Source organism: Lonchura striata, chromosome 14, assembly GCF_050655825.1.
Source record: "Lonchura striata isolate lonStrDom1 chromosome 14, ASM5065582v1, whole genome shotgun sequence".
In the NCBI taxonomy this organism is placed as follows: domain Eukaryota; kingdom Metazoa; phylum Chordata; class Aves; order Passeriformes; family Estrildidae; genus Lonchura; species Lonchura striata.
In genome coordinates this window covers 28,708-56,439 of record NC_140716.1, presented here as the reverse complement: position 1 = coordinate 56,439, position 27,732 = coordinate 28,708, and the positions used below count along the sequence as shown (strand labels likewise).

Sequence of the window (27,732 nt, the reverse complement as noted above, 5' to 3'; positions counted from 1 at the left end):
TTTGCAGTCAGGGCCAGGGGCCCCTGGGCACATCCTTTTTCCATTTTCCCTGGGAAAGAAAACTCAGCAGTCCAGGTTCCTGATGTCAGTTTGTAGAGCTCCCTTGGGTCTATCAGGGCAGCACAAGTTTGAGGTGGGGACAACTTCGGTGTGGGGTCCATCCTTCGATATAAGGATTTTTTGCAGTCAGGGCCAGGGGCCCCTGGGCACATCCTTTTTCCATTTTCCCTGGGAAAGAAAACTCAGCAGTCCAGGTTCCTGATGTCAGTTTGTAGGGCTCCCTTGGGTGTATCAGGGCAGCACAAGTTTGCGGTGGGGACAACTTCGGTGTGGGGTCCATCCTTCGATATAAGGATTCTTTGCAGTCAGGGCCAGGGGCCCCTGGGCACATCCTTTTTCCATTTTCCCTGGGAAAGAAAACTCAGCAGTCCAGGTTCCTGATGTCAGTTTGTAGAGCTCCCTTGGGTCTATCAGGGCAGCACAAGTTTGAGGTGGGGACAACTTCGGTGTGGGGTCCATCCTTCGATATAAGGATTTTTTGCAGTCAGGGCCAGGGGCCCCTGGGCACATCCTTTTTCCATTTTCCCTGGGAAAGAAAACTCAGCAGTCCAGGTTCCTGATGTCAGTTTGTAGGGCTCCCTTGGGTCTATCAGGGCAGCACAAGTTTGAGGTGGGGACAACTTCGGTGTGGGGTCCATCCTTCGATATAAGGATTCTTTGCAGTCAGGGCCAGGGGCCCCTGGGCACATCCTTTTTCCATTTTCCCTGGGAAAGAAAACTCAGCAGTCCAGGTTCCTGATGTCAGTTTGTAGAGCTCCCTTGGGTCTATCAGGGCAGCACAAGTTTTTGGTGGGGACAACTTTGGTGTGGGGTGCATCCTTCGATATAAGGATTTTTTGCAATGAGGTCCCTGCCCAGGGCCAGGCGCCCCCGGGCACATCCTTTTTCCATTTTCCCTGGGAAAGAAAACTCAGCAGTCCAGGTTCCTGATGTCAGTTTGTAGGGCTCCCTTGGGTGTATCAGGGCAGCACAAGTTTGCGGTGGGGACAACTTCGGTGTGGGGTCCATCCTTCGATATAAGGATTCTTTGCAGTCAGGGCCAGGGGCCCCTGGGCACATCCTTTTTCCATTTTCCCTGGGAAAGAAAACTCAGCAGTCCAGGTTCCTGATGTCAGTTTGAAGAGCTCCCTTGGGTCTATCAGGGAAGCACAAGTTTGAGGTGGGGACAACTTCGGTGTGGGGTCCATCCTTCGATATAAGGATTTTTTGCAGTCAGGGCCAGGGGCCCCCGGGCACATCCTTTTTCCATTTTCCCTGGGAAAGAAAACTCAGCAGTCCAGGTTCCTGATGTCAGTTTGTAGAGCTCCCTTGGGTCTATCAGGGCAGCACAAGTTTTTGGTGGGGACAACTTTGGTGTGGGGTGCATCCTTCAATATAAGGATTTTTTGCAATGAGGTCCCTGCCCAGGGCCAGGCGCCCCCGGGCACATCCTTTTTCCATTTTCCCTGGGAAAGAAAACTCAGCAGTCCAGGTTCCTGATGTCAGTTTGTAGGGCTCCCTTGGGTGTATCAGGGCAGCACAAGTTTGCGGTGGGGACAACTTCGGTGTGGGGTCCATCCTTCGATATAAGGATTCTTTGCAGTCAGGGCCAGGGGCCCCTGGGCACATCCTTTTTCCATTTTCCCTGGGAAAGAAAACTCAGCAGTCCAGGTTCCTGATGTCAGTTTGTAGAGCTCCCTTGGGTCTATCAGGGCAGCACAAGTTTGAGGTGGGGACAACTTCGGTGTGGGGTCCATCCTTCGATATAAGGATTTTTTGCAGTCAGGGCCAGGGGCCCCTGGGCACATCCTTTTTCCATTTTCCCTGGGAAAGAAAACTCAGCAGTCCAGGTTCCTGATGTCAGTTTGTAGAGCTCCCTTGGGTCTATCAGGGCAGCACAAGTTTTTGGTGGGGACAACTTTGGTGTGGGGTGCATCCTTCGATATAAGGATTTTTTGCAATGAGGTCCCTGCCCAGGGCCAGGCGCCCCCGGGCACATCCTTTTTCCATTTTCCCTGGGAAAGAAAACTCAGCAGTCCAGGTTCCTGATGTCAGTTTGTAGGGCTCCCTTGGGTGTATCAGGGCAGCACAAGTTTGAGGTGGGGACAACTTCGGTGTGGGGTCCATCCTTCGATATAAGGATTTTTTGCAGTCAGGGCCAGGGGCCCCTGGGCACATCCTTTTTCCATTTTCCCTGGGAAAGAAAACTCAGCAGTCCAGGTTCCTGATGTCAGTTTGTAGGGCTCCCTTGGGTGTATCAGGGCAGCACAAGTTTGAGGTGGGGACAACTTCGGTGTGGGGTCCATCCTTCGATATAAGGATTTTTTGCAGTCAGGGCCAGGGGCCCCTGGGCACATCCTTTTTCCATTTTCCCTGGGAAAGAAAACTCAGCAGTCCAGGTTCCTGATGTCAGTTTGTAGGGCTCCCTTGGGTCTATCAGGGCAGCACAAGTTTGAGGTGAGGACAACTTCGGTGTGGGGTGCATCCTGCGATATAAGGATTTTTTGCAGTCAGGGCCAGGGGCCCCCGGGCACAACCTTTGGCCATTTCCCCTGCGAAAGAAAACTCAGCAGTCCAGGTTCCTGATGTCAGTTTGTAGAGCTCCCTTGGGTCTATCAGGGCAGCACAAGTTTTTGGTGGGAACAAGTTCGGTGTGGGGTCCATCCTTCGATATAAGGATTTTTTGCAGTGTGTTCCCTGCCCAGGGCCAGGGGCCCCCTGGGCACATCCTTTTTCCATTTCCCCTGCAAAAGAAAACTCAGCAGTCCAGGTTCCTGATGTCAGTTTGTAGAGCTCCCTTGGGTCTATCAGGGCAGCACAAGTTTTTGGTGGGAACAAGTTCGGTGTGGGGTCCATCCTTCGATATAAGGATTTTTTGCAGTGTGTTCCCTGCCCAGGGCCAGGGGCCCCCTGGGCACATCCTTTTTCCATTTTCCCTGGGAAAGAAAACTCAGCAGTCCAGGTTCCTGATGTCAGTTTGTAGGGCTCCCTTGGGTCTATCAGGGCAGCACAAGTTTGAGGTGGGGACCACGTCGGTGTGGGGTCCATCCTTCGATATAAGGATTTTTTGCAGTCAGGGCCAGGGGTCCCTGGGCACATCCTTTTTCCATTTTCCCTGGGAAAGAAAACTCAGCAGTCCAGGTTCCTGATGTCATTTTGTAGGGCTCCCTTGGGTCTATCAGGGCAGCACAAGTTTGAGGTGGGGACAACTTCGGAGTGGGGTCCATCCTTCAATATAAGGATTCTTTGCAGTGAGGACCCTGCCCAGGGCCAGGGGCCCCTGGGCACATCCTTTTTCCATTTTCCCTGGGAAAGAAAACTCAGCAGTCCAGGTTCCTGATGTCAGTTTGTAGGGCTCCCTTGGGTCTATCAGGGCAGCACAAGTTTGAGGTGGGGACAACTTCGGTGTGGGGTCCATCCTTCGATATAAGGATTCTTTGCAGTCAGGGCCAGGGGCCCCTGGGCACATCCTTTTTCCATTTTCCCTGGGAAAGAAAACTCAGCAGTCCAGGTTCCTGATGTCAGTTTGTAGGGCTCCCTTGGGTCTATCAGGGCAGCACAAGTTTGAGGTGGGGACAACTTCGGTGTGGGGTCCATCCTTCGATATAAGGATTTTTTGCAGTCAGGGCCAGGGGCCCCTGGGCACATCCTTTTTCCATTTTCCCTGGGAAAGAAAACTCAGCAGTCCAGGTTCCTGATGTCAGTTTTTAGGGCTCCCTTGGGTCTATCAGGGCAGCACAAGTTTGAGGTGGGGACAACTTCGGTGTGGGGTCCATCCTTCGATATAAGGATTTTTTGCAGTCAGGGCCAGGGGCCCCTGGGCACATCCTTTTTCCATTTTCCCTGGGAAAGAAAACTCAGCAGTCCAGGTTCCTGATGTCAGTTTGTAGGGCTCCCTTGGGTGTATCAGGGCAGGACAAGTTTGAGGTGGGGAGAACTTCAGTGTGGGGTCCATCCTTTGATATAAGGATTTTTTGCAGTCAGGGCCAGGGGCCCCTGGGCACATCCTTTTTCCATTTTCCCTGGGAAAGAAAACTCAGCAGTCCAGGTTCCTGATGTCAGTTTGTAGAGCTCCCTTGGGTCTATCAGGGCAGCACAAGTTTTTGGTGGGGACAACTTCGGTGTGGGGTCCATCCTTCGATATAAGGATTTTTTGCAGTCAGGGCCAGGGGCCCCTGGCACATCCTTTTTCCATTTTCCCTGGGAAAGAAAACTCAGCAGTCCAGGTTCCTGATGTCAGTTTGTAGGGCTCCCTTGGGTGTATCAGGGCAGCACAAGTTTGAGGTGGGGACAACTTCAGTGTGGGGTCCATCCTTTGATATAAGGATTTTTTGCAGTCAGGGCCAGGGGCCCCTGGGCACATCCTTTTTCCATTTTCCCTGGGAAAGAAAACTCAGCAGTCCAGGTTCCTGATGTCAGTTTGTAGAGCTCCCTTGGGTCTATCAGGGCAGCACAAGTTTTTGGTGGGGACAACTTTGGTGTGGGGTGCATCCTTCGATATAAGGATTTTTTGCATTAGGTCCCTGCCCAGGGGCAGGGGCCCCCGGGCACATCCTTTTTCCATTTTCCCTGGGAAAGAAAACTTAGCAGTCCAGGTTCCTGATGTCAGTTTGTAGGGCTCCCTTGGGTGTATCAGGGCAGCACATGTTTGAGGTGGGGACAACTTCGGTGTGGGGTCCATCCTTCGATATAAGGATTTTTTGCAGTCAGGGCCAGCGGCCCCTGGGCACATCCTTTTTCCATTTTCCCTGGGAAAGAAAACTCAGCAGTCCAGGTTCCTGATGTCAGTTTGTAGAGCTCCCTTGGGTCTATCAGGGCAGCACAAGTTTGAGGTGGGGACAACTTCGGTGTGGGGTCCATCCTTCGATATAAGGATTTTTTGCAGTCAGGGCCAGGGGCCCCTGGGCACATCCTTTTTCCATTTTCCCTGGGAAAGAAAACTCAGCAGTCCAGGTTCCTGATGTCAGTTTGTAGGGCTCCCTTGGGTCTATCAGGGCAGCACAAGTTTGAGGTGGGGACAACTTCGGTGTGGGGTCCATCCTTCGATATAAGGATTTTTTGCAGTCAGGGCCAGGGGCCCCTGGGCACATCCTTTTTCCATTTTCCCTGGGAAAGAAAACTCAGCAGTCCAGGTTCCTGATGTCAGTTTGTAGGGCTCCCTTGGGTCTATCAGGGCAGCACAAGTTTGAGGTGGGGACAACTTCGGTGTGGGGTCCATCCTTCGATATAAGGATTTTTTGCAGTCAGGGCCAGGGGCCCCTGGGCACATCCTTTTTCCATTTTCCCTGGGAAAGAAAACGCAGCAGTCCAGGTTCCTGATGTCAGTTTGCAGGGCTCCCTTGGGTCTATCAGGGTAGCACAAGTTTGAGGTGGGGACAACTTTGGTGTGGGGTCCATCCTTCGATATAAGGATTCTTTGCAGTCAGGTCGGTGCCCAGGGTCAGGGGCCCCTGGGCACATCCTTTTTCCATTTTCCCTGGGAAAGAAAACTCAGCAGGTCAGGTTCCTGATGTCAGTTTGTAGGGCTCCCTTGGGTCTATCAGGGCAGCACAAGTTTGAGGGGGGACAACTTCGGTGTGGGGTCCATCCTTCGATATAAGGATTCTTTGCAGTCAGGGCCAGGGGCCCCCGGGCTCATCCTTTGGCCATTTACCCTGGGAAAGAAAACTCAGCAGTCCAGGTTCCTGATGTCAGTTTGTAGGGCTCCCTTGGGTCTATCAGGGTAGCACAAGTTTGAGGTGGGGACAACTTCGGTGTGGGGTCCATCCTTCGATATAAGGATTCTTTGCAGTCAGGTCGGTGCCCAGGGCCAGGGGACCCTGGGCACATACTTTTTCCATTTTCCCTGGGAAAGAAAACTCAGCAGGTCAGGTTCTTGATGTCAGTTTGTAGGGCTCCCTTGGGTCTATCAGGGCAGCACAAGTTTGAGGTGGGGACAACTTCGGTGTGGGGTGCATCCTTCGATATAAGGATTCTTTGCAGTCAGGGCCAGGGGCCCCTGGGCACATCCTTTTTCCATTTTCCCTGGGAAAGAAAACTCAGCACTCCAGGTTCCTGATGTCAGTTTGTAGGGCTCCCTTGGGTCTATCAGGGCAGCACAAGTTTGAGGTGGGGACAACTTCAGTGTGGGGTCCATGCTTCGATATAAGGATTTTTGCAGTCAGGGCCAGGGGCCCCTGGGCACATCCTTTGGCCATTTTCCCTGGGAAAGAAAACTCAGCAGTCCAGGTTCCTGATGTCAGTTTGTAGGGCTCCCTTGGGTGTATCAGGGCAGCACAAGTTTGAGGTGGGGACAACTTCGGTGTGGGGTCCATCCTTCGATATAAGGATTCTTTGCATTGAGGTCCCAGCCCAGGGCCAGGGGCCCCTGGGCACATCCTTTTTCCATTTTCCCTGGGAAAGAAAACTCAGCAGTCCAGGTTCCTGATGTCAGTTTGTAGGGCTCCCTTGGGTCTATCAGGGCAGCACAAGTTTGAGGTGGGGACAACTTCGGTGTGGGGTCCATCCTTCGATATAAGGATTCTTTGCAGTCAGGGCCAGGGGCCCCCGGGCTCATCCTTTGGCCATTTTCCCTGGGAAAGAAAACTCAGCAGTCCAGGTTCCTGATGTCAGTTTGTAGGGCTCCCTTGGGTCTATCAGGGCAGCACACGTTTGAGGTGGGGACAACTTCGGTGTGGGGTCCATCCTTCGATATAAGGATTTTTTGCAGTCAGGGCCAGGGGCCCCTGGGCACATCCTTTTTCCATTTTCCCTGGGAAAGAAAACTCAGCAGTCCAGGTTCCTGATGTCAGTTTGTAGGGCTCCCTTGGGTCTATCAGGGCAGCACAAGTTTGAGGTGGGGACAACTTCGGTGTGGGGTCCATCCTTCGATATAAGGATTCTTTGCAGTCAGGTCGGTGCCCAGGGCCAGGGGCCCCTGGGCACATCCTTTTTCCATTTTCCCTGGGAAAGAAAACTCAGCAGTCCAGGTTCCTGATGTCAGTTTGTAGGGCTCCCTTGGGTCTATCAGGGCAGCACAAGTTTGAGGTGGGGACAACTTCGGTGTGGGGTCCATCCTTCGATATAAGGATTCTTTCCAGTCAGGGCCAGGGGCCCCTGGGCACATCCTTTGGCCATTTTCCCTGGGAAAGAAAACTCAGCAGTCCAGGTTCCTGATGTCAGTTTGTAGGGCTCCCTTGGGTCTATCAGGGCAGCACAAGTTTGAGGTGGGGACAACTTCGGTGTGGGGTCCATCCTTCGATATAAGGATTCTTTGCATTGAGGTCCCAGCCCAGGGCCAGGGGCCCCTGGGCACATCCTTTGGCCATTTTCCCTGGGAAAGAAAACTCAGCAGTCCAGGTTCCTGATGTCAGTTTGTAGGGCTCCCTTGGGTGTATCAGGGCAGCACAAGTTTGAGGTGGGGACAACTTCGGTGTGGGGTCCATCCTTCGATATAAGGATTCTTTGCAGAGAGGCCCCAGCCCAGGGCCAGGGGCCCCTGGGCACATCCTTTTTCCATTTTCCCTGGGAAAGAAAACTCAGCAATCCATGTTCCTCATGTCAGTTTGTAGGGCTCCCTTGGGTCTATCAGGGCAGCACAAGTTTGAGGTGGGGACAGCTTCAGTGTGCGTTCCATCCTTCGATATAAGGATTCTTTGTAGTCAGGGCCAGGGGCCCCCGGGCTCATCCTTTGGCCATTTTCCCTGGGAAAGAAAACTCAGCAGTCCAGGTTCCTGATGTCAGTTTGTAGGGCTCCCTTGGGTCTATCAGGGCAGCACAAGTTTGAGGTGGGGACAACTTCGGTGTGGGGTCCATCCTTCGATATAAGGATTTTTTGCAGTCAGGGCCAGGGGCCCCTGGGCACAACCTTTTTCCATTTTCCCTGGGAAAGAAAACTCAGCAGTCCAGGTTCCTGATGTCAGTTTGTAGGGCTCCCTTGGGTCTATCAGGGCAGCACAAGTTTGAGGTGGGGACAACTTCGGTGTGGGGTCCATCCTTCGATATAAGGATTTTGTGCGATGAGGTCCCTGCCCAGGGCCAGGGGCCCCTGGGCACATCCTTTTTCCATTTTCCCTGGGAAAGAAAACTCAGCAGTCCAGGTTCCTGATGTCAGTTTGTAGAGCTCCCTTGGGTGTATCAGGGCAGCACAAGTTTGAGGTGGGGACAACTTCGGTGTGGGGTCCATCCTTCGATATAAGGATGTTTTGCAGTCAGGGCCAGGGGCCCCTGGGCACATCCTTTTTCCATTTTCCCTGGGAAAGAAAACTCAGCAGTCCAGGTTCCTGATGTCAGTTTGTAGGGCTCCCTTGGGTCTATCAGGGCAGCACAAGGTTGAGGTGCGGACAACTTCTGTGTGGGCTCCATCCTTCGATATAAGGATTCTTTGCAGTGAGGACCCTGCCCAGGGCCAGGGGCCTCTGGGCACATCCTTTTTCCATTTTCCCTGGGAAAGAAAACTCAGCAGTCCAGGTTCCTGATGTCAGTTTGTAGGGCTCCCTTGGGTGTATCAGGGCAGCACAAGTTTGAGGTGGGGACAACTTCGGTGTGGGCTCCATCCTTCGATATAAGGATTCTTTGCAGTCAGGGCCAGGGGCCCCTGGGCACATCCTTTTTCCATTTTCCCTGGGAAAGAAAACTCAGCAGTCCAGGTTCCTGATGTCAGTTTGTAGGGCTCCCTTGGGTCTATCAGGGCAGCACAAGTTTGAGGTGGGGACAACTTCGGTCTGGGGTCCATCCTTCGATATAAGGATTTTTTGCAGTCAGGGCCAGGGGCCCCTGGGCACATCCTTTTTCCATTTTCCCTGGGAAAGAAAACTCAGCAGTCCAGGTTCCTGATGTCAGTTTGTAGAGCTCCCTTGGGTCTATCAGGGCAGCACAAGTTTTTGGTGGGGACAACTTTGGTGTGGGGCGCATCCATCGATATAAGGATTTTTTGCAGTCAGGGCCAGGGGCCCCTGGGCACATCCTTTTTCCATTTTCCCTGGGAAAGAAAACTCAGCAGTCCAGGTTCCTGATGTCAGTTTGTAGGGCTCCCTTGGGTCTATCAGGGCAGCACAAGTTTGAGGTGGGGACAACTTCGGTGTGGGGTCCATCCTTCGATATAAGGATTCTTTGCAGTCAGGGCCAGGGGCCCCTGGGCACATCCTTTTTCCATTTTCCCTGGGAAAGAAAACTCAGCAGTCCAGGTTCCTGATGTCAGTTTGTAGGGCTCCCTTGGGTCTATCAGGGCAGCACAAGTTTGAGGTGGGGACAACTTCGGTGTGGGGTCCATCCTTCGATATAAGGATTCTTTGCAGTCAGGGCCAGGGGCCCCTGGGCTCATCCTTTGGCCATTTTCCCTGGGAAAGAAAACTCAGCAGTCCAGGTTCCTGATGTCAGTTTGTAGGGCTCCCTTGGGTCTATCAGGGCAGCACAAGTTTGAGGTGGGGACAACTTCGGTGTGGGGTCCATCCTTCGATATAAGGATTCTTTGCATTGAGGTCCCAGCCCAGGGCCAGGGGCCCCTGGGCACATCCTTTGGCCATTTTCCCTGGAAAAGAAAACTCAGCAGTCCAGGTTCCTGATGTCAGTTTGTAGGGCTCCCTTGGGTCTATCAGGGCAGCACAAGTTTGAGGTGGGGACAACTTCGGTGTGGGGTCCATCCTTCGATATAAGGATTCTTTGCAGAGAGGCCCCAGCCCAGGGCCAGGGGCCCCTGGGCACATCCTTTTTCCATTTTCCCTGGGAAAGAAAACTCAGCAATCCAGGTTCCTCATGTCAGTTTGTAGGGCTCCCTTGGGTCTATCAGGGCAGCACAAGTTTGAGGTGGGGACAACTTCAGTGTGGGGTCCATCCTTCGATATAAGGATTCTTTGTAGTCAGGGCCAGGGGCCCCCGGGCTCATCCTTTTTCCATTTTCCCTGGGAAAGAAAACTCAGCAGTCCAGGTTCCTGATGTCAGTTTGTAGGGCTCCCTTGGGTCTATCAGGGCAGCACAAGTTTGAGGTGGGGACAACTTCGGTGTGGGGTCCATCCTTCGATATAAGGATTTTTTGCAGTCAGGGCCAGGGGCCCCTGGGCACAACCTTTTTCCATTTTCCCTGGGAAAGGAAACTCAGCAGTCCAGGTTCCTGATGTCAGTTTGTAGGGCTCCCTTGGGTCTATCAGGGCAGCACAAGTTTGAGGTGGGGATAACTTCGGTGTGGCGTCCATCCTTCGATATAAGGATTCTTTGCAGTCAGGGCCAGGGGCCCCCGGGCTCATCCTTTTTCCATTTTCCCTGGGAAAGAAAACTCAGCAGTCCAGGTTCCTGATGTCAGTTTGTAGGGCTCCCTTGGGTGTATCAGGGCAGCACAAGTTTGAGGTGGGGACAACTTCGGTGTGGGGTCCATCCTTCGATATAAGGATTTTTTGCAGTCAGGGCCAGGGGCCCCTGGGCACATCCTTTTTCCATTTTCCCTGGGAAAGAAAACTCACCAGTCCAGGTTCCTGATGTCAGTTTGTAGGGCTCCCTTGGGACTCTCAGGGCAGTGCAAGTTTGAGGTGGGGGCAGATGAAGTCTCAGAGATATCCTTTGATGTTCTTATTTTTGCAGTCAGGCGCCCACCCAGGGTCAGGGGACCTGTGTGCCAATTCCAGACTTTTTACCTGGGAAAGAATGATCACCAGTGCAGGTTTCTGATGTCAGTTTGTAGGTCTCCCTTGGCACGGTACGGGCAGCACAAGTTTGAGGTGGGGACAGCTTTGTTCTGAGAGATATTCTTTGATGTTCCTATTTGTTGCAGTCAGACTCCCACCCGGGGTCAGGGGACCTGAGTGCAAATTCCAGCCTTTTCCCTGGGAAAGGAAACATAGCAGTCCAGGTTCCTGATGTCAGTTTCTAGGGAACCATTGGGACTGTCAAGGCAGCGCAAGTTTTAGGTGGGGACAGTTTTGTTCTGGGATGCATCCTTCGATGTTTGTAGTTTTTGCATTCAGGTGCTAGCTGAGGGCCAGGGGCCCCTTGGCACATACTTTGGCCATTTTCCCTGGGAAAGAAAACTCACCAGTCCAGGTTCCTGATGTCAGTTCGTAGGGATTCCTTGGGTCTATCAGGGCAACACAAGTTTGAGGTGGGGACAGCTTTGTTCTGGGCTGCATCCTTTGATGTTTGGAGTTTTTGGAGTGAGGTGCCAGCTCAGGGCCTGGGGCACCTGGAAATATTTTCCAGCCTTTTCCCTGGAATGAAAACTCACCAGTCCAGGTTCCTGATGTCAGTTTGTAGAGCTCCCTTGGGACTTTCAGGGCAGCGCAAGTTTGAGGTGGGGGCAGATGAAGTCTCGGAGATATCCTTTGATGTTCTTATGTGTTGCAGTCAGGCGCCTGCCCAAGGCCAGGGGGACCTTTGTTCTAATTCCAGCCTTTTTCCCTGAAAAGGAAACTCACCAGTCCAGGTTCCTGATGTCAGTTTGTAGGGCTCCCTTGGGACTCTCAGGGCAGCACAAGTTACATGTTGGGGCAGATGAAGTCTCGGAGATATCCTTTGATGTTCTTATGTGTTGCAGTCAGGTGCCTGCCCAAGGCCAGGGGGACCTTTGTTCTAATTCCAGCCTTTTTCCCTGAAAAGGAAACTCACCAGGCCAGGTTCCTGATGTCAGTTTCTAGGTCTCCCTTGGCTGTGTACTTGCAGCACAAATTTGAGGTGGGGACAGCTTTGTTCTGGGATGCATCCTTCGATGTTTGGAGTTTTTGCATTCAGGTGCCCACCCAGGGCCAGGGGCCCCTGGGCACATTTCCCAGCCTTTTCCCTGGAAAGAAAACTCACCAGTCCAGGTTCCTGATGTCAGTTTGTAGGGCTCCCTTGGGACTCTCAGGGCAGCGCAAGTTTGAGGTGGGGGCAGATGAAGTCTCGGAGATATCCTTTGATGTTCTTATTTTTGCAGTCAGGCGCCCACCCAGGCTCAGGGGACCTGTGCACCAATTCCAGACTTTTTCCCTGGGAAAGAAAGCTCACCAGTCCAAGTTCCTGATGTCAGTTTGTAGGTCTCCCTTGGCACGGTACGGGCAGCACAAGTTTGAGGTGGGGACAACTTCGTTCTGGGATACATCCTTTGATGATTTTAATTTTTGAAATAAGGTGCCAGGCCCAGGGATCCTTGAGCACATTCTCCGGCCCTTTTCCCTGGGAAAGAAAACTCACCAGTCCAGGTTCCTGATGTCAGTTTGTAGGGCTCCCTTGGGATTCTCAGAGCACTGCAAGTTAGAGGTGGGGACAGCTTTGTCCTGGGATGCATCCTTCAGTGTTTCGATGTTTTGAAGTCAGGTGCCAGCTCAGGGGCAGGGACCTCTGGGCACATACTCTGGCTCTTTACCCTGGGAAAGAATACTCAAAGTCCAGTTTCTTGATGTCGGTTTGTAGTGCTCCCATGGGACTATCAGGGCAGTGCAAGTCTGAGATGGGGACAACTTTGTTCTGGGATGCATCCTTCTTTGATTGGAGTTTTTGTAGTTCTGTGCCAGCTCATGCCCAGGGATCCCTGAGCACACACTCCGGCCCTTTTCCCTAGGAAAGAAAACTCACCAGTCCAGGTTCCTAATGTCAGTTTGCAGGGATTCCTTGGGACTGTCAGGGCAGCACAAGTTTGAGGTTGGAGGAGATGGTGTCTGGGTGATATCCTTCCATATTCGTATTTCTTGCAGTCAGGCGCCTGCCCAAGGCCAGTGGGTCCAGTGCTGTAATTCCAGCTCTTTTTCCTGGGAAAGAAAACTCACCAGTTCCGGTTCTTCATGTCAGTTTGTAGTGCTCCCATGGGACTGTCAGGGCAGTGCAAGTTTGAGGTGGGGACAGCTGTTCTGGGATACATCCTTCGATGATTGGAGTTTTTGAAGTCAGGTTCCTGCTCAGGGCCAGGAGCCCCTGGGCACATACTCCTGCCCTTTTCCCTTGGAAAGAAAACTCACCAGTCCAGGTTCCTGATGTCAGTTTTTAGGGCTCCATTGGGACTATCAGGGCAGTACAAGTTTGAGGTGGGGGCAGATGGGGTCTGGGAGATATTCTTCGATGGTCATATTTGTTGCAGTCAGCTGCCCACCCAGGGCCAGGGGGTCCTGAGTGCTAATTCCAGACTTTTAGCCTGGGAAAGAAAACTCACCAGTCCAGGTTCCTGATGTCAGTTTGCGAGTTGTGCTTGGGATGTTTAAGGTAACCCCTGATTAACATCAGGGCAGCTTGGGTCCACAACACATCCTTCTGCATTCAGATTTTCAGTGGGCGGCCCTTCTTTCATGGCCCCTGGGTCTTGGACTCTGTCACTGGCCGTATTCTCTGTGAAACATGGCTCACCCTCTACACTTCCTGGTTTCAATTTTAAGGAGGTGCTTGTCTCTTCCGGGGCAGGCAGAATTCTTGGTGGGAGCAGTTTTGCTCCAGGATAAATCCTGTGCCATTCAGAACAAAATGATGTAGAATGTCACTTGCAGCCACAGACCTCGTGATCCAACCTCTGCCCTTTTTCCCTATAAAACCAACCTCACCCTCTCTGTGTGTTGATGTCTCTTCACTGGAGGTGTGCTGCTCTCCAAGGGCAGCAAGAATTCCTGGTGTTGGCAGCTGTGGTCTGTGAGAAATAATTCACTGTTTGCAATTTTGGTAGCACAATTCCTGTTTGGCCAGGGGAAAGATTGTTAATTATCTTGGCAATGAAAATCTGGCACCCCATTGTCTAAGGGTCTGGCAAAGGGCTGTGTAGGGGAGGGAACACCCCACAGGACCTTTCTTCACCTTATCCCCCACTCTTAGGTGTAGCAGCTCCCCATGTGAGCAGCTGCTTTTAGTGCAGCTACCTGCGCACACCTGCACAGGGAGCTGCTAATCCAGAGGGGCTAACAGGGGTATCCCAGGCGTCCCTCCAGGAGCTACAGTCGGAACATCCAGCTGGGACCGGGGAGCAGCCGGACCCACCCGGGCACGGAGCATCCCTTTGAGAAAATGCAGAGGGCAGAGCCCTCTTGCCAAGGGGCAGCACCTGAGCAGGCCGGGCAGCATGTGGGGTTCCATAGGAGAGCTTTCAACTTTCCCCTTTTATTGTGTCAGTCCCTCCCTAGAACCCCAAGACCTTCCACAGCACTCCCAGAAAAAAGAGGGGTTATGGAGAGACAAGGGGTTTAAAGTATGGGAAAAAACTTCCTTTTCCATTATTTCTTGCTTTCAATTAATGAGGAAATGCACTTCCCCTGCAATTTTAATGGTCTCATTTGAAAGAGTCCCTGCCTTTTCTATGCTGTTAGGGGTGGTAATTGACAGGGAATCCCCATATTCCATTATTTTCCAGTTTAAATAGAGGGGGAAAACCTTGACAATGTTGTTTATGGGTTTGAATTAAGAGTAACCCTTTTTGTTGTCCTAAGGCTTAAATTGAGGGGGAAGCCCAGCTATCTCTCTTTCTTAAGGGTTTGGATTGAGGGGAAAAGCCCTCTGTCTTCATAACTGGAGAGATTTAACTTGAGGAAAGCCTCTCTTTTCCCAATATTCGAGGGGATTAAGTTAAAGGGCGGAAGCCATTTATTTGCCACGGTATCCATTTCAGTGGAGGCAACTTACCCATTTCTTCATTTTAAGGGATTAATTTGAAGGAGGCTCTTCTAAGATGCTTTTTCAGCATTTAAAACTACTTTTCAGGGCACTTCTTTCTGTGCCCTAGGACTAAGTACCTCAGAGAAAGGCAAGCCTAGCACGTACTTAACCTTTATGCTGCCCAGGAGCCTATTGTTTTTCTTATTTTTATTTATAATGTAGTTAGTCCTAATTAGCAGCCCCAAGGAGACTTAAACTGTTCATATAATTAGTATTTTTCTCCACCCTTAGTCTCAGGTTGAGTACTACTTAGTAGTCACTGAGGAATAATTATATAAGTTAACAGCAAATCACCCAACTTATCTAGATATGCTGCCTAAAAACAAAGTTTTATTTCTTACCAGTTTTTTTGCCCTTTTGCTCCAAGCAGTTGTAGAAAAAAGAAAGAGCTGTCATTTCCCTGAAGAGTTTTCTTCTATATCCAGCCCTTTCTTCTCCTTGAATTCAAGCCAGAGGAGCCAAATAGCCACAGCTCCTCTGATGGCTTTTATACACTGTGGGGTTTGCCCCCTCCCCTTTCCCAGGTGCCACGGGAACGAGAGGTGGGCCCAATCAGGGGTATATTAACCCCAGCCTTTCCCAAGGGGCTTCATTCCCTCAGTGGGATCAGCTGGGGTAAGAGCTCTCCTCTCATTCAGGTGAAGAGGCTCCTTTAGCTTAGCTTGTTCTCTGCAGCTGCTTTTGGGCTTCTAATGCAACAGAGACTTTGAAGATACTGCAAAGAAAACAACGTTGAACACAGGGAGTATTTAAATTCACAGTTTGGGGTTGAGTATTCAGGGCTGGTAAGGTGCTTTTGTAATTTCTGATTTTTTTCTTCTTTTTTTAGGAGGAGGGCAACTTCCAGTATTTGCAGTTTGTGTCAAGCGCAACATTTTTCCAGCAGATTCATCACGACGCAGAAGGCATCCGCACTGTGTCAAAGATGATGTGTGAGACGGTGGCTTCAGGTGAGTTGAGGATTGTGACTAGGAGAGGGAGAGTAAGCAGGGTACCGAGTTAGGAGTTATCCCGGTGGGGGTTTGTAGGCAGTAGGGTGAGAAACGGTGCGTATCTGCAAAGCTTTTCACAAGCATAGCAGAGGCATCCACGTCATACGGCACACAAGCTCATCCACCGAACTCACACAAATGCCACGTAGCTTTGCCTCTCTAACCCCGGTGCCACTCATCATAACAGCCATACCTTAGACTGAGGATGAGGCCGGAGACTTGAACACCCAGGCACACTCAGGAGAGGATAAGTAACTGACTTGCTGAGATTCGGCCCACATAGCACGAAACACAACCATTGATTATCCCATTCTTTATTTTAGGAGACTAAGAGGCTAACAGGCAATCTCCTCTGAGCCAGACTCATTTCAGGTCCAAGGTGGATTCACATCACCAGTCATCCAAAAGATAAGTCAGGGCCAGGGCCTGGAGATGGGAGCAGTGTCTTCCTTCTGCACCCGATGGGGATTTTCATCCCCTGATATGTGCAAGATAAGTGCAGGGCTACAACCCACAGAGGGAATGGAAGAGAGGTGCCGGGTGGGATTCCCCAGGAGGTGTTTTTGAGTTAATTTTTGAGATGGGGATGCCCAAGAAGCGTCTCCTAAGGCCACCTAAAGGGAAAGCGTCTGTTTTGATCTCAGTGCTGAGCTGCTCAGGGCAGAGCAGTGCTGGCGTGTGTCCTGTCACTCGTCTCTGGTGCACCCTATTATCTTTGCATCTCTCAGTCCTTTTATCTCCTCAAAAGCTCTCTCTCCCTGTCCTGTGTCACAGGTGTCTGCACATATTTTTCCTGGAGCTGCTCTGCCCTGCTGCATAGCCTGTATTAGCACAAGTCCTGGGGACTTGAAATTTGTAATGCCGGGTGTAGTTGGGCTCTAGATTGTATCAGGAGGTTGCCATAACATGTTTGGTGATGCTAAGTTGTCCTGCACCTGTTTGACACTAGTCCTAACTTCCTTTCAGATGCAGACAATTCAAATCTGTGGCAGAGGGCCCCAGTCCTGGGGGAGGGTGTTTCCATGAGCAGGTCAGTCATTGTTTGCATTTGCAGGGGAAGCCTAAATGGTGACTGTATTACAGCAGTGTTCTTTGCCTTTATTTTTAGGAGGTCCAGGCAGATAGCAGCAGTCAAGGCCAAGTGTGCCAGGTGAGCAGTGGACCAAAGCAGTTGTTTTTGCTCAGCTTTTACTTTTTGATTCAACTGTAAGCATCCATTCTTGTTTGTGTGCTTTAGGGAATCCACTCAGAGTATGCCAAGCCCCTGTCCCCAACAGCTGATGGCCTGGATTTCTTGTGCTTGTGAGCCTTCTGGAAGTATTGCTGGACTCTGAGATGAAGCCTTGAAATTTTGTATTTCACGATGGCAGCCAGGTAGCCTTTGGCAATGGCCGAGGAGTTGCGGTGAGTCACCGAGGTAGGGAGGGGGAGCCAAGGTCCTCTTAGGTTTCAGCAATGCCGAGTCACTTTGTCTCTTCTTAACCCAGGCAGATCCTGCGATGACGGTGGCAGCCTCCGAGCCTGGCCAAAGTGAGCGGCCCGAGCATTCTTAGGAGAACGGTGAGTAGCGGGATTGCTGGGTTTTGTCCATTGTGCAGCTAAGATCATGCAGTGATGTTTGGTGTTCTCGATTGTAGCTGAGCACGGGACCACAGCCCGGTGACCATAGGACATTCCCTGCAGGCGAGGCAGCCTCCATTGGCACACGACAGGATTCTCATCCCCAGATGCCTGAGAGATAAGTATAGGGCTAAGGTCCACAGAGGGGATTAAAGTAGGGTGCTGGCAGGGCCTTATGAATGAGCTTTGGGGGCAGGGATGTGCAAGAAGTGTCCCCTTAGGCCAGCTAAAGGGAAAGTGTCTGTTTTGACCACAGTGCTGAGGTGCTCAGGGCAGAACAGTTCCGGTGTGTGTCCTGTCACTTGTCTCTGGTGCACTCTGTGTTCTTTGGGTCTCTCGGTCCTTTCTTCTCCTCAAAAGCTCTCTCTCCCTGTCCTGTCTCACGGGTGTCTGCATGTATTTGTCCCGCAGCTGCTCTGCCCTGCTGCGTAGCCTGTAATAGCACAAGTCCTAGGGACTTGAAATTTTTAATGCTGGATGTAGTTGGGCTCTAGATTTTATGGGGAGATAGACATAACATGTTTGATGATGTTAAGTTGTCCTGCAGCCATTTGACACTAGTCCTAACTTCCTTTTAGATGCTGACAACTGAAATCAGTGGCAGAGAGCCCCAGTCCTGGGTGTGGTTTTTCCTATGTGCAGGTCAGTCATTGTTTGCATTTGCAGGGGCAGCCTCAATGGTGACCGTGTTACAGCAGTGTTCTTTGCCTTTATTTTCAGGAGATCCAGGCAGACAGCAGCAGTCAAGGCCAAGTGTGCCAGGTGAGCAGTGGACCAAAGCAGTTGTTTTTGCTCAGCTTTTACTTCTTGCTCAGCTTTTAGTTTTTGATTCAACTGTTAGCATCCATTCTTGTTTGTGTGCTTTAAGGAATCGACTCAGAGTATGCCAAGCCTTTTTGACCGACAGCCGATGGCTTGGATTTCCTGTGCTTGTGAGCCTTCTGGAAGTATTGCTGGACTCTGAGATGAAGCCTTGAAATTTTGTATTTCACGATGGCTGCCAGGTAGCCCTTGGCACTGGCTGAGGAGTTGCGGTGAGTTGCTGAGGTAGGGAGGGGGAGCCAAGGTCCTCTTAGGTTTCAGCAATGCCGAGTCACTTTGTCTCTTCTTAACCCAGGCAGACCCTGCGATGATGGTGGCAGCGTCCGAGCCTGGCCAAAGTGAGCGGCCCGAGCATTATTAGGAGAATGGTGAGTAGCGGGATTGCTGGGTTTTGTCCATTGTGCAGCTAAGATCATGCAGTGATGTTTGGTGTTCTCCATTGTAGCTGAGCACGGGACCACAGCCCGGTGACCATAGGACATTCCCTGCAGGCGAGGCAGCCTCCATTCACATGCGACATGGATTGTCATCCCCAGATGCCCGAGAGATAAGTATAGGGCTCAGACCCATAGAGGGATGAAAGAGGGTGTGCTGGGAGGGCCTTTTGAATCAGCTTTGGGAGAGGGGATGTGCAAGAATTGTCCCCTTAGGCCAGCTAAAGGGGAAGTGTCTGTTTTGATCACAGTGCTGAGGTGCTCAGGGCAGAACAGTTCCGGTGTGTGTCCTGTCAATTGTCTCTGGTGCACTCTGTGATCTTTGGGTCTCTCAGTCCTTTCTTCTCCTCAAAAGCTCTTTCTCCCTGTCCTGTGTCACGGGTGTCTGCACGTATTTTTCCCGGAGCTGATCTGCCCTGCTGCATAGCCTGTAATAGCGCAAGTCCTGGGGACTTGAAATTGGTAATGCCGGGTGCAGTTGGGCTCTAGATTGTATTAGGATATTGACATAACATGTTTGGTTCTGCTAAGTTGTCCTGCAGCCATTTGACACTAGTCCTAACTTCCTTTTAGATGCAGACAGTCCAAATCAGTGGCAGAGGGCCCCAGTCTTGTGTGGAGATTTTCCCATGAGCAGGTGAGTCATTGTTTGCATTTGCAGGGGCAGCCTCAATGGTGACCGTGTTACAGCAGTGTTCTTTGCCTTTATTTTCAGGAGGTCCAGGCAGATAGCAGCAGTCAAGGCCAAGTGTGCCAGGTGAGCAGTGGACAAAAGCAGTTGTTCTTGCTAAGCTTTCCGTTTTTGGTGTGACTCTAAGCATCCATTCTTGTTTGTGTGCTTTAGGGAATCGACTCGGAGTACGCATACCTCTGTCACCAACCGGCTGATGGATCAGGTTTCATGCACTTTGGATCTCTCTGGAAGCATTACAGGACCCTGTGACGGAGCCTTCCAATCCTGCATTTCAAGGTCCCATCTGAGTAGCCCTGAGGAATGGCTGCGGAGTTGCGGTGAGTCCCAGAGGTAGGGAGGGGGGTGTGAGAGTACAGTCATGTTTCAGCAATGTCATGTCGCCTTGTCTCCACTTAACCTAGGCGTACTCTGCAATGACGGCGACGGAATCCAAGCACGTCTGAAGCGTGCAGGCCAAGAACCCGGGCATTCTGAGGAGGACGGTGAGTAGCAGAATTACAAGTTTTTGGCCGATGTGCTGTTCAGACCGTGCACTGATGTTTAGTTTTCTTTGTCTTGGCAGACCCAGAGGTGACAGCTGGAACTTAGCAGACAGGCAGATGGCCACCTTCTACACTCAAGAGGGATTTGCATCCCCAGCTGCGTGCAAGATAAGTGGAGGGTTATGACCCACAGAGGGGATGAAAGAGGGGTGCTGGGTTGGGACTTTCTAGAAGGGGTTTTTGTGTCAGTTTTGGAGACGGGGATGTGCAAGAAGCATCTCCTTAGGCCACCTAAAGGGAAAGTGTCTGTTTTGACCACAGTGCTGAGGTGCTCAGGGCAGAGCAGTTCCGGTGTGTGTCCTGTCACTTGTCTCTGGTGCACTCTGTGATCTTTGGGTCTCTCGGTCCTTTCTTCTCTTCAAAAGCTCTCTGTCCCTGTCTTGTGTCACGGGTGTCTGCACATATTTTTCCCGGAGCTACTCTGCCCTGCTGCATAGCCTGTAATAGCGCAAGTCCTGGGGACTTGAAATTGGTAATGCAGGATGTAGTTGGGCTCTAGATTGTATCAGGAGGTTGCCATAACATGTTTGGTGATGCTAAGTTGTCCTGCAGCCGTTTGACATTAGTCCTAATTTCCTTTCAGATGCAGACAATTCAAATCAGTGGCAGAGGGCCCCAGTCCTGGGGGAGGGTGTTTCTATGAGCAGGTCAGTCATTGTTTGCATTTGCAGGGGAAGCCTAAATCGTGACTGTATTACAGCAGTGCTCTTTACCTTTATTTTCCGGAGGTCCAGGCAGACAGCAGCAGTCAAGGCCAAGTGTGCCAGGTGAGCAGTGGACCAAAGCAGTTGTTTTTGCTCAGCTTTTACTTTTTGATTCAACTGTAAGCATCCATTCTTGTTTGTGTGCTTTAGGGAATCCACTCAGAGTATGCCAAGCCTTTGTGACCGACAGCCGATGGCCTGGATTTCCTGTGCTTGTGAGCCCTTTGGAAATATTGCTGGACTCTGAGATGAAGCCTTGAAATTTTGTATTTAAAGATGGCATCCAGGTAGTCCTTGGCAATGGCAGAGGAGTTGGGGTGAGTCACCGAGGTAGGGAGGGGGAGCCAAGGTCCTCTTAGGTTTCAGCAATGCTGAGTCACTTTGTCTCTTCTTAACCAGGCAGACCCTGCGATAACGGTGGCAGCCTCCGAGCCTGGCCAAAGTGAGCGGCCCGAGCATTCTTAGGAGAACGGTGAGTAGCGGGATTGCTGGGTTTTGTCCATTGTGCAGCTAAGATCATGCAGTGATGTTTGGTGTTCTCGATTGTAGCTGAGCACGGGACCACAGCCCGGTGACCATAGGACATTCCCTGCAGGCGAGGCAGCCTCCATTCACATGCGACATGGATTGTCATCCCCAGATGCCCAAGAGATAAGTATAGGGCTCAGACCCATAGAGGGATGAAAGAGGGTGTGCTGGGAGGGCCTTTTGAATCAGCTTTGGGAGAGGGGATGTGCAAGAATTGTCCCCTTAGGCCAGCTAAAGGGAAAGTGTCTGTTTTGACCACAGTGCTGAGGTGCTCAGGGCAGAGCAGTTCCGGTGTGTGTCCTGTCACTTGTCTCTGGTGCACTCTGTGATCTTTGGGTCTCTCAAGTCCTTTCTTCTCCTCAAAAGCTCTTTCTCCCTGTCCTGTGTCACGGGTGTCTGCACGTATTTTTCCCGGAGCTGATCTGCCCTGCTGCATAGCCTGTAATAGCGCAAGTCCTGGGGACTTGAAATTGGTAATGCCGGGTGCAGTTGGGCTCTAGATTGTATTAGGATATTGACATAACATGTTTGGTTCTGCTAAGTTGTCCTGCAGCCATTTGACACTAGTCCTAACTTCCTTTTAGATGCAGACAGTCCAAATCAGTGGCAGAGGGCCCCAGTCTTGTGTGGAGATTTTCCCATGAGCAGGTGAGTCATTGTTTGCATTTGCAGGGGCAGCTTAAATGGTGACCGTGTTACAGCAGTGTTCTTTGCCTTTATTTTCAGGAGGTCCAGGCAGATAGCAGCAGTCAAGGCCAAGTGTGCCAGGTGAGCAGTGGACAAAAGCAGTTGTTCTTGCTAAGCTTTCCGTTTTTGGTGTGACTCTAAGCATCCATTCTTGTTTGTGTGCTTTAGGGAATCGACTCGGAGTACGCATACCTCTGTCACCAACCGGCTGATGGATCAGGTTTCATGCACTTTGGATCTCTCTGGAAGCATTACAGGACCCTGTGACGGAGCCTTCCAATCCTGCATTTCAAGGTCCCATCTGAGTAGCCCTGAGGAATGGCTGCGGAGTTGCGGTGAGTCCCAGAGGTAGGGAGGGGGGTGTGAGAGTACAGTCATGTTTCAGCAATGTCATGTCGCCTTGTCTCCACTTAACCTAGGCGTACTCTGCAATGACGGCGACGGAATCCAAGCACGTCTGAAGCGTGCAGGCCAAGAACCCGGGCATTCTGAGGAGGACGGTGAGTAGCAGAATTACAAGTTTTTGGCCGATGTGCTGTTCAGACCGTGCACTGATGTTTAGTTTTCTTTGTCTTGGCAGACCCAGAGGTGACAGCTGGAACTTAGCAGACAGGCAGATGGCCACCTTCTACACTCAAGAGGGATTTGCATCCCCAGCTGCGTGCAAGATAAGTGGAGGGTTATGACCCACAGAGGGGATGAAAGAGGGGTGCTGGGTTGGGACTTTCTAGAAGGGGTTTTTGTGTCAGTTTTGGAGACGGGGATGTGCAAGAAGCATCTCCTTAGGCCACCTAAAGGGAAAGTGTCTGTTTTGACCACAGTGCTGAGGTGCTCAGGGCAGAGCAGTTCCGGTGTGTGTCCTGTCACTTGTCTCTGGTGCACTCTGTGATCTTTGGGTCTCTCGGTCCTTTCTTCTCTTCAAAAGCTCTCTGTCCCTGTCTTGTGTCACGGGTGTCTGCACATATTTTTCCCGGAGCTACTCTGCCCTGCTGCATAGCCTGTAATAGCGCAAGTCCTGGGGACTTGAAATTGGTAATGCAGGATGTAGTTGGGCTCTAGATTGTATCAGGAGGTTGCCATAACATGTTTGGTGATGCTAAGTTGTCCTGCAGCCGTTTGACATTAGTCCTAATTTCCTTTCAGATGCAGACAATTCAAATCAGTGGCAGAGGGCCCCAGTCCTGGGGGAGGGTGTTTCTATGAGCAGGTCAGTCATTGTTTGCATTTGCAGGGGAAGCCTAAATCGTGACTGTATTACAGCAGTGCTCTTTACCTTTATTTTCCGGAGGTCCAGGCAGACAGCAGCAGTCAAGGCCAAGTGTGCCAGGTGAGCAGTGGACCAAAGCAGTTGTTTTTGCTCAGCTTTTACTTTTTGATTCAACTGTAAGCATCCATTCTTGTTTGTGTGCTTTAGGGAATCCACTCAGAGTATGCCAAGCCTTTGTGACCGACAGCCGATGGCCTGGATTTCCTGTGCTTGTGAGCCCTTTGGAAATATTGCAGGACTCTGAGATGAAGCCTTGAAATTTTGTATTTAAAGATGGCATCCAGGTAGTCCTTGGCAATGGCAGAGGAGTTGGGGTGAGTCACCGAGGTAGGGAGGGGGAGCCAAGGTCCTCTTAGGTTTCAGCAATGCTGAGTCACTTTGTCTCTTCTTAACCAGGCAGACCCTGCGATAACGGTGGCAGCCTCCGAGCCTGGCCAAAGTGAGCGGCCCGAGCATTCTTAGGAGAACGGTGAGTAGCGGGATTGCTGGGTTTTGTCCATTGTGCAGCTAAGATCATGCAGTGATGTTTGGTGTTCTCGATTGTAGCTGAGCACGGGACCACAGCCCGGTGACCATAGGACATTCCCTGCAGGCGAGGCAGCCTCCATTCACATGCGACATGGATTGTCATCCCCAGATGCCCAAGAGATAAGTATAGGGCTCAGACCCATAGAGGGATGAAAGAGGGTGTGCTGGGAGGGCCTTTTGAATCAGCTTTGGGAGAGGGGATGTGCAAGAATTGTCCCCTTAGGCCAGCTAAAGGGAAAGTGTCTGTTTTGACCACAGTGCTGAGGTGCTCAGGGCAGAGCAGTTCCGGTGTGTGTCCTGTCACTTGTCTCTGGTGCACTCTGTGATCTTTGGGTCTCTCAAGTCCTTTCTTCTCCTCAAAAGCTCTCCCTGTCCTGTGTCACGGTGTCTGCGCGTATTTTTCCTGGAGCTGCTCTGCCCTGTTGCATAGCCTGTAACAACACAAGTCCTGGGGACTTGAAATTGGTAATGCAGGATGTAGTTGGGCTCTAGATTGTATGGCGATATTCATATAACTTTTTGGTGCTGCTAAATTTTCCTGCAGCTGTTTGACACTAGTCAAGTTCCTTTCAGATGCTGACGGTTCAAATCTGCGGCAGAGGGCCCCAGTCCTGGGGGAGGGTGTTGCCATGAGCGGGTCAGTCATTGTTTGCATTGGCAGGGGAAGCCTCAATGGTGAATGTGTTACCACAGTATTCTTTGCCTTTATTTTTAGGAGGTCCAGGCAGACAGCAGCAGTCAAGGCCAAGTGTGCCAGGTGAGCAGTGGACAGAAGGAGTTGTTCTGAATCAGGTCTCAATTTCTGGTGCAATTCTGAGCATCCATTCTTGGTTCCTTTGTTTTATTTTAGGCAGTCGTCTTGCAAGATGTCTCCGGTCCGGATGTCCAAGGCCAGGTGGGTTCAAGTGTAAGGTCTGGGTGTGTATATTTTTCAGGTCAGGGGCATGTTGTTTTCACAGTTTCTGAGTGTGGGTTTTTTTTGCTTTGTGTTTTTGCAGGTGCTGTCGCTGCCCGAGCTGTGTGAAGGAACAGAGGCGAGCGGGTGAGTTGGCATTTAGGCACGGTGACTCACAGGTGACCGTTACGCAGCAGCATGTTTAAGCGTGTATCTTTTTGTTTTCCAGGTATCCTCCAGGCAGCCGGTGGAGTCAAATTGAGATTTCAGGTGAGCCGGGGCGGCAGTGTGTCGGAGTTTCGGGGATTTCTCTTTTTGTGTGCACTAGTTGAATTTTCTGTTTTGTCTTAGGTACCCTGAGGAGGAGCGTAGCTGAAGTTTGGAAACGGGAGCACTGAAGCTGATGCAGAGAACGTCTCGCCGTCCACATCCAACTGACATGGGATTCCATCCGGTCATCTTGCAAAAGCTAAGTGCTGGGGCCAGTAGGTGGGAGCTGGGGGGGAAAACCTTTACTAGCGCAGGAGGCTATTTGATGTTAGCTTAGAGAAGACGCCCATAGTGGGACGGGCCCCTCGGCAGGGAGAGGGTTTCTCCTCAGCCCCCCCCAGAGTCGTCGCCGGGCAGGGCAGTTCCGATCCCTATCCGCGTTCTCGTGACGTTCGCATCGGCGGCCTTCTTTGACTCTTGACGTCGTCGTGGATCTCTTCACCGTAGGAGCGCGCCTTCACGTCCGCAGCTATAGCCACGGTCACCCCATAGTCATTTCTTCCTTCTCTAGGCCTACTGAGCTTCTTAGGCTTCCTCTTAAGTGCTTTGGCACTAACATCTTGAAAGGAGTTACACATCATCATCAAGTGCTATTGCCCTAGGGCTCTCTTTCCTTTGGCATCATCAGCCCATGGCTCATCTTGGGTTAGGAACCTTGGGTCCATAGGATGAAATTGCCAGGCAGTTTCCACTTTTGTCCGTGTCATAGGCCTTTGCTACATCTCCATGCTTTAGCAGCATCATTTTTTTGCCGTATCGGCCATATTTTGCTCACATACCTTTCCGGATATCAATTATTCCGGCATCTTTACATATTTACTTTTTGGGACCGAAAGATGTACACGAGATGTTCTCATTCATCTTCATTCTCAGTTTTGGTAGCCTTTCTCTCGGACTTCCGTACGGAGCTTATTAGCCCCTCATCACCTGACCGCAGTAGTTCTGTAGCATCTGCCTTCTCAAAGGATATAGGGCTTAAAAATTAGTCTTCTGGAGAATTGTATCAAGTCCTCACTTATCTCTTATCTCTGTCAGCTTATGTCTCGCCTACCTACGTCGGCTTATATCGTACATGCGCATGTTACGCCTACCTAGGTTGGCTTATGTTGTTTGCGCTTATACTGTATGTACCTAATGTTGGCTTATGTTGTTTGCGCTTATACTGTATGTACCTACCTTGGCTTATGGTGTTTGCGCTTATACTGTATGTACCTACCTTGGCTTATGGTGTTTGCGCTTATACTGTATGTACCTACCTTGGCTTATGGTGTTTGCGCTTATACTGTATGTACCTACCTTGGCTTATGTTGTTTGCGCTTATACTGTATGTACCTAATGTTGAGTTATGTTGTTTGCGCTTATACTGTACGTACCTAATGTTGTCTTATGTTGTTTGCGCTTATACTGTATGTACCTAATGTTGGCTTATGTTGTATGCACCTCTGTTGTGCCAATTAGGATCGGAGCTGCCTTGCCCGGCCACGTAGTCACACTTAGGTAGAGCAGTTATAAAACTTTGCCATTCATTTGTCCTCTACGGGGTTTCGGGTACAACAGCGATGGGCCCAGAGTCTGTATAGCTCCTAGCTCTCAGATAGTCAGTCATTGACCGCCTCCCCTTGTCTCATAGGTCGCCGGGTGCCTACAGAATTTCCCGGAATCTACCATTTGACATCGAGGCGCTGCGGTCAGAAGATGCGTTTAAGCATATTCTTCAGCGTATTCTTTCACGTAAGGGTGGCAGCCAGCCTGTCAGCAGAAGAACGTGTGAGAGTGCGATTGTCTGTGTCTGTCTGTAAGGGTTTGTGTGTACTTGTGTCTGCAGCTGTGTGTCTGCAGCAGTTATAACCTTGTGCGTATTGCCTTTCAGGTTTTTCCACTCATTTTTAAATTTAGAATAAAAAATCCCCAGCCGGGGGGTTTTTTTTTTTCCCCCCGGCTGGGTTTTTTTTTCCTCGGTCCCGGCCGGTCAGCGAGGCGACGTTCATCGCCAAAGTTAGGGCGCCGACCACCCCGGGACCGAGGTTTTCGTCAGGCAGGAGGATTTTTTGGGAGTCTCCAGGGAGCCACGTTCCCGAGGAGCGACGACGCCTCAGGTGTCAGAATGCAGTTGCAGCGAATGTGAGTTTGTGCGCAACAGGAAGGGGGCGTGCAGGTCGGCCGAGAGTTTCGTGCCGTTTTTGTTCTGGGCGTGTCATAACAATAAAAGCGTAAAGGGCTCGTCTGAAATGGTTATATTGCATCAATATGTATTTGGCTTGTAGTACATTATATTGTTCTGTATCTGCAGTTGTTCCTGTCTTTTGATGTATTTTGCTGTATGTAAATTGTACTTGTACTTGTGTGCCCAGGTACGATGTATTTTTAATTGTATTTGTATCTGTACTCACATTTGTATACCTTGTTTCCCTGTGTATCGCTGAAGTTTAAATTAAAGGAATAAAGATTAATCAGCCCTAATAACAATTCCCCTTACCCTCTGCCCCGCCCACCATTCGTGTCCTGTCTTTCTTCGGTGTGGTCGCGTCATCATTTTAACCCTATTCCTCCCTCTGCCTCTTACTTTCCTCTTTAGTCTATTCCTCACTTTATCCTTCCACGTCTAACTCTTTCTCTGTCTCTGGCTGTGTTTCCTTTGTTTCCATTTCTAACACATCTCTATGTTTCTCTAACCCTGTCTATTTTTTCTAGTCCTCTACATGTATTTCCCCATGTCTCTTTGTATGTCTCTTTCAATCTAGGTTTCACTGCATTTTCTTCTTCTTTTTTTTTTCTCTTTGTCACCCTTTGTCTTTCTAACACTTGCTATCCTTTTCTTTGTCTCTAACACTTTTTTGTTTTCTGTCTAACTTTAACTCTTTTGTCTTTCTAACTCTCTATTTCTTTCCCTCTCGAACCCTACCTTTTGTTCCGTCTCTATTTCTTTTTTTCCTCGCCCATTTCCTTTTCTCTTTCATTTCAAGCGCTTCCTTTTCTGTTTGCGTTTCACTCTTTTTCTCTTTACTCTTTCTGATCTGACTTTTTTGTTTTTTCTTTTCTCTCTAACTCTTTCATTTTTCTTGCTCTGTGTCCTCCTCACTCTCTCCTCTTGTTCTCACGGTCTCTTCTTCTTATTCTTGTGACTCTCTCCTCCCTGCTCTCT

At 50.6% G+C, this 27,732-nt stretch overlaps 1 protein-coding gene across 21 annotated transcripts in view; it reads left to right on the top strand.

Annotated features, from left to right (window-relative positions):
• LOC144248149 (uncharacterized) overlaps window positions 1–26,515 on the top strand; it is a 204,435-nt gene extending 177,920 nt beyond the window's left edge. For 6 of the 21 annotated variants that reach the window (XR_014958454.1, XR_014958452.1, XR_014958450.1 and 3 more), the window contains 26 exons: window positions 15,437–15,557; window positions 15,923–16,629; window positions 16,708–16,749; window positions 16,837–17,003; window positions 17,087–17,159; window positions 17,237–17,861; window positions 17,940–17,981; window positions 18,088–18,253; window positions 18,337–18,409; window positions 18,487–19,112; window positions 19,191–19,232; window positions 19,320–19,486; window positions 19,571–19,651; window positions 19,732–20,478; window positions 20,566–20,732; window positions 20,815–20,887; window positions 20,965–21,591; window positions 21,670–21,711; window positions 21,799–21,965; window positions 22,050–22,130; window positions 22,211–22,957; window positions 23,045–23,211; window positions 23,294–23,366; window positions 23,444–24,182; window positions 24,276–24,320; window positions 24,672–26,501. Coding sequence is in view for 1 of the 21 variants with exons in the window: in XM_085591879.1 (XP_085448005.1) it covers window positions 23,510–23,545; window positions 24,141–24,182; window positions 24,276–24,320; window positions 24,424–24,467; window positions 24,550–24,590; window positions 24,672–24,718 (255 nt within the window). In the remaining 20 variants the exon portion in view is untranslated. Of the gene's footprint in view, window positions 1–15,436; window positions 15,558–15,922; window positions 16,630–16,707; window positions 16,750–16,836; window positions 17,004–17,086; window positions 17,160–17,236; window positions 17,862–17,939; window positions 17,982–18,087; window positions 18,254–18,336; window positions 18,410–18,486; window positions 19,113–19,190; window positions 19,233–19,319; window positions 19,487–19,570; window positions 19,652–19,731; window positions 20,479–20,565; window positions 20,733–20,814; window positions 20,888–20,964; window positions 21,592–21,669; window positions 21,712–21,798; window positions 21,966–22,049; window positions 22,131–22,210; window positions 22,958–23,044; window positions 23,212–23,293; window positions 23,367–23,443; window positions 24,183–24,275; window positions 24,321–24,423; window positions 24,468–24,549; window positions 24,591–24,671 lie in introns of all 21 variants that reach the window. The other 15 variants (XR_014958441.1, XR_014958440.1, XR_014958439.1 and 12 more) reach the window with 11 other exon arrangements.
• Window positions 26,516–27,732: the final 1,217 nt, after the last annotated feature.